The sequence below is a fragment of the Brassica napus genome, chromosome C8 (genome assembly GCF_020379485.1).
Source record: "Brassica napus cultivar Da-Ae chromosome C8, Da-Ae, whole genome shotgun sequence".
Lineage (NCBI taxonomy): Eukaryota > Viridiplantae > Streptophyta > Magnoliopsida > Brassicales > Brassicaceae > Brassica > Brassica napus.
Window position 1 is genome coordinate 17921657 of NC_063451.1, and position 5458 is coordinate 17927114.

The following is a 5458-nucleotide window of genomic DNA, read 5'->3' on the forward strand; positions in this document are numbered from 1 at the left end:
CCAATGAATGAACTGCTGCGGAAAGTTCATCGCCCGGAGAACATTTAGCAAAAAAGGCCATTGGACAGAGTCAAATGCCTTCGATATATCTATCTTGATGGCACACCGAGAAGATATACTTTCCTTGTGATAGTCCTTCACAATTTCTGTAGCGAGAAGAAGATTCTCTATTAACAGCCGCTCACTAACAAATGCAAATTGGTTTGCTGAGATAAACTGAGGCAGCAACAACTTCAACCTGTTGGCAATGAGTTTTGAAATAACTTTGTAGAGAACATTGCAGCAAGATATCGGTCTATAATCCTTCATCTCAACTGCTTCTGTTTTCTTTGGTATCAAAGCTAAGATGGTGGAGTTGACTCCTTTCGGAAGGAAACCTTTAACAAAAAAAGACTGAACTGCCACCACAAACTCATGACCAATGATTGCCCAAGTTGATCTATAGAATTCTGCATTATACCCGTCTGGTCCCGGTGATTTATTACTAGGCATAGCGAACAGCACAGCTTTGATTTCCTCGGGAGTAACTGTCTTAATCAGAGCTTGAGCATCATGATCTGTACATCGAAAAGGAAGAAGATCCTGTAGATGGTCGACATCCATTCCTGTGAAATCAGGAGGCTGGTGCTGGAGAAATTCTCGAAAGAAACTCTCAGCTTCCTCCTTTATTCCATTCTCATCATTTACCAGAGTTCCATCTCGACACCGTATTTCTCTGATTCCATTTACCGCCTCTCGAGCAGCGATAGCACTATGATATGTTTTATTGTTTTGATCACCAATGTTCAGCCAGTGCAGCTTCGATCGTTTCTTGAGGAAACTCTCTTCAAGACCCGCTACAAATTCCCATCTCGTAAAAGCTTCATTCTCAGCCTCCATATGTTGAGAAGATGGAGAACAGAGATTTAATTCCTGTTTTTTGCAGAGATCTTCATGAGCCTCTCGAGATTTTTTAACCAGATTTCCCATCCTGTCTTTCACCAAACCCCTTATCTGTGGTTTTAAATTTTAAGCTTCTTTGAGAATCTATGAAGGGAGGACGTTGAGAGGAAAATAGGTTCTGTATTTGCCCAAAAATCTTTCACCATGGGTAGAAACTCCGCAAGTGTGGTAACTGCGTTAACAAACTTAAACAACTTCCTTCTTGAAGAAAGTGCTGGCGTGTTAATTTGAATACGGCAGCGTAAGTGATCCGAACAGCCTCCAGCGTCGAAGACTGAGTAGGCCTGAGGATAGTCCTGATTCCAAACCTCATTAACAAGGACCCTATCCAGCTTCTTTGATATAAGATCAGCTCCCCTCTTATTGTTCCAAGTGAAAAGAGGGCCATGATAAGCCATATCAGTCAAGGAACAATGATTTACAGTGTCTTGAAACCTTCTCATTCCAGAGGTTATTAACGGCGAGCTATCAAAATTCGAGTGCTCGGACACGTCCAAAGTTTCATTAAAATCACCTAGTATCATCCAAGGCTTTGTACCAATTATCGGAGAGTTGTGGTGATCACAGAGATCTCTCCATAATTCTTTTCTGCCTTCATCCAGATTTGATGCGTAGACGAAGGAGCAAAAAAACTCCTCTTGCATCGCTTCCAACTTAATGGAACATGTGATCAGCTGACTACTCTTATAGAAAGGAGTGAGTCTCACATTGTTTCTCTAGACTATCCAGATCCTACCCAACCTATGATGCTCATAGTTTGTTAGGATCGACCAATTTTTAAACATAGTTCCCACCATTTCTGGAACTCTTTCTTCCTTCACACGAGTTTCAATCAAACAGCCAAAATCAAACTGCTTCTCCTCCAACCACTTCTTTATTACGGAATGTTTAATTGATTTGTTTAAGCCGCGAACATTCCAAAAGAAGCCCGACATATTAATGTTTTTTGGAGAAACGTTTTTTGCTGGTACCACTAGGTTTGGAGTCCTTTGTGGTAGCAGCAGTCTGAGAGTTTACTCGTTTCTCAACCCTCGCTGATCGGATCGGTTTTCCAACCTTTCCCTCCCGACTTGTATGCTCTGTTTTTCCACCATCAGAAATCAAAATCTCACCTTCTTCGATATCGTCCTTGGTGCAAACTCTGATTGGATCACCCTCAGGCTCATGAGTGGTGATATGGTCTTCCTCTTCCTCTGCGTCAGCTAGTAGTTGAAATCTGGACGGAGAGATAACTGTTTCCAAATCCTGCTTCTTTTCAGCTGATCTTCCTACTTTCCCCGGAGAGACATTTAACCAGTTCTCCCTTACTTCTGCTCCGCTTTCAGCAGCTTCCCCTATTTCCTCTCTGATCTCTTCAACTTCACTGGGCTGCTCAACTGCGTCATCACCCACAAGATCTGAAGAATCAGTTACAGATACTTCCACAGTCGCGTCAAACTCTTCAGTATCTTTTCCTTTCGTTGACTTTTCTGGCACTGACATTGTCTCTTCCATATTAGCACTTTGTGTAGGGACAACATTCTCTTTTCCATTCCCCACATCCTTCTCCCTTACTTCTTCTTTCTTTTTCAAACATTCCTTCTCATTGTGACCCCATTTAGCACAAAGAGAGCATTTCGTAGGTACCCATGGGTAAGTGAATTCAATGTTCGCATTTATACCAGACTTCGATCGAAAACGGTACGCATTAGGAAGTGGCTTTGTCATGTTTGCATTTACAAAGACCTTAGCCTCGTCGAAATTCGAACAAAGCTCCGTCTCGGGATGCAGCCTCACAGGTTTCCCAACTGAGCTAGCAATGAAACCTAGTCCCTTCCATGAAAACATAGTAGACGGTACATTCTTCATTGTAACCCACATAGGTACAATCTTAACCTCTTCCTCGTCCTCCTTTTTCTCTTCCAATGGCGCCCACTTTGATAGAATCATTGGGATGCCGGCAATGTTCCACACTCCTCGTCGCAGAATGCGACTCCTTGTTTGTTGATCGGTAATCCAAAACTTCACTACCTTTTCATTAACCGCAAACACGTCAATCTTAATGTTCTTATTTCCTAATGGCCATATCTTGTTAACAATGATATGAATCTTCGCCAAGGTGAGGAGCGGGATCCAGAAAACGTCCCTCAAGGAAATCTTCCCACAAGGGAACTGTATTGACTAGAAGGTCATCCGGTATCTCTACCATTTCTTGCCCATCGACAACCTCAACTTTTACGTCATGGCTCACCAAAACATGTTTTGATTGAGCCGCTTGAACCCACGATTTCTTCCCAAACTGCGATGCCTGGCTCATATTCCCATCCGTCACCATCGGAGGAGGCTCCTCCGTCGTCGGCGCCGCCATAAAGCGAGCCGAGCAGCCGTCAAAACCCTTGAAACCCTTAAACCTAGAAAATCGCCTCAGAATCACCCTCAGAGCTATATTAGGAAAGTTCCCAAAAATCCTCGTAGAAATTTTTAAACGAAACTGGCTTTCTAAAACTGGAAAGGGCTTCAATACTTTGGCTAATCGTCGAGTTTCAGTTTGATATTGGTATATGTTTTCTGTACGCATGACTGCGACAAGAAATGATGTATAGTCTTTGAGATTATGTTCATGATCGTCTGGATATGTTGCTAGGGTTTAGACGAATTTTAGATTGTCGTTTGCCTATTTGAGACGATTTGCTTTGACAAAATCGTTTTCTTGATGATTTGCAAAAGTTTTTGAAGTTTGAGAGTATACGAGTATAGTATCCGTACCTACTCCTTTTTTTTTTTTTTTTTTTTTTTTTTTTTTTTACGAAAGAAAACAGTTGAACCGATACTTTGAAGGGTTGTGTACGTTTCTTCTTCTAAGGTTTGAAATGATCAATAATCCTGGACGATTTAAAGACGACGCTTGGACTGTGATTTGGTTTGTTTCCACTTTAACGACTTGAAATATGTCGGTTCTGAGAAAATTGCTAAAAACGAATCGGTTTTAAGACGACGTTCATGTCTCTAGTTTTTTCTCTCTTTAGGAAGCGAGCTTGATATGTGTGGCGATCGTTTCTCGATTTTCGGAGAGTTTAGATCGGTTTTCAAGATCTGGCTGAACAGTTTATGGAATGATATATCGAGACAAGAAAAATCGCCTAAGACTTAGTTCGCTAGACTATCCACCTAGGTTTTACGTTCCCTAAAGTTCTATGGCAGTCTCAAAGGCATTTTTATTTCTTAGTAGTTTGAAAATTCCAAGTCTGATTTCAAAAATCTCAGGTCGGAAATACCTTAGTTCTCTCGAAGACGCTGTTTTGTCTCTTCTTAGTTTTGCTTGCTTATTTCCCCTTCCTCTTCTCGTGTATGTTCGCCATTTTCGATATTTGTCTTTATCCTTTAAACTTGACTTTTATCTTCTCCTTAGATACGAAGTTAATTTTTATAAAAAGGTTCAACGTAATCGTATAGTTGAGGCGGCTAAGGTGTTAAGTTAACCGTTGCCGTTTTATACGATTAATCTGAATCCAAGCTAGAAAACAAGTCTTTGCGGGTTTTTTTTATCGTAAAGTTTCAATGGTAACTCAAATCAAGACGAAACAAGAGACGTTTCGATCGAGATTTGAAGGAGAACACAAAGATGGAGGTAAGGGCGAGTAGGAGCAAGCAAAGGAGTTTAGACGAGTCCTACTTGTTTTTGTCGTAAAATCTCAACGGAAACTCCGATTGAGACGAAACGAAAAGCGTTTCGATGAGGATTCAAAAGAGAACCTAAAGGAGGACCTTTCTGAGGCCTGAAAGGTTTCTATGTAGCGAGTGAAGGTCGGAAAGGTCGCTACGTAGCGAGTGGAAGCAAGCCAAGAAGAGTCATACTTGTTTTCGTCGTAAAATCTCAACGAAAACTCCGATTGAGACGAAACGAAAAGCATTTCGATGAGGATTCAAAAGAGAACCTAAAGTAGGACCTTTCTGACGTCTGACAGGTCGCTATGTAGCGAGTGAAGGTCAGACAGGTCGCTACGTAGCGAGTGGAAGCAAGTCAAGAAGAGTCCTACTTGTTTTCGTCGTAAAATCTCAACGGAAACTCCGATTGAGACGAAACGAAAAGCGTTTCGATGAGGATTCAAAACAGAACCTAAAGGAGGACCTTTCCGAGGCCTGGCAGGTTGCTATGTAGCGAGTGAAGGTCAGACAGGTCGCTACGTAGCGAGTGGAAGCAAGCCAAGAAGAGTCCTACTTGTTTTCATCGTAAAATCTCAACGGAAACTCCGATTGAGACGAAACGAAAAGCGTTTCGATGAGGATTCAAAAGAGAACCTAAAGGAGGACCTTTCTGAGGCCTGACAGGTCGCTATGTAGCGAGTGAAGGTCAGACAGGTCGCTACGTAGCGAGTGGAAGCAAGCCAAGAAGAGTCCTATTTGTTTTCGTCGTAAAATCTCAACGGAAACTCCGATTGAGACGAAACGAAAAGCGTTTCGATGAGGATTCAAAAGAGAACCTAAAAGAGGACCTTTCTGAGTCCTGACAGGTCGCTATGTAGCGAGTGGAAGCAAG

At 42.0% G+C, this 5458-nt stretch overlaps 1 protein-coding gene across 1 annotated transcript; it reads right to left on the minus strand.

Moving 5' to 3' along the window:
• Nucleotides 1–1878: 1878 nt before the first annotated feature.
• LOC125591599 lies at nucleotides 1879–2871 on the minus strand. The gene has a single exon (XM_048766080.1). It carries the CDS (start codon nucleotides 2869–2871, stop codon nucleotides 1879–1881), a length of 993 nt encoding a protein of 330 aa, XP_048622037.1.
• Nucleotides 2872–5458: the final 2587 nt, after the last annotated feature.

What these genes read in the sequence shown, in the direction of transcription:
- LOC125591599 (XM_048766080.1), bottom strand. Translation starts at nt 2,871, where the DNA reads ATGATTCTATCAAAGTGGGCGCCATTGGAAGAGAAAAAGGAGGACGAG.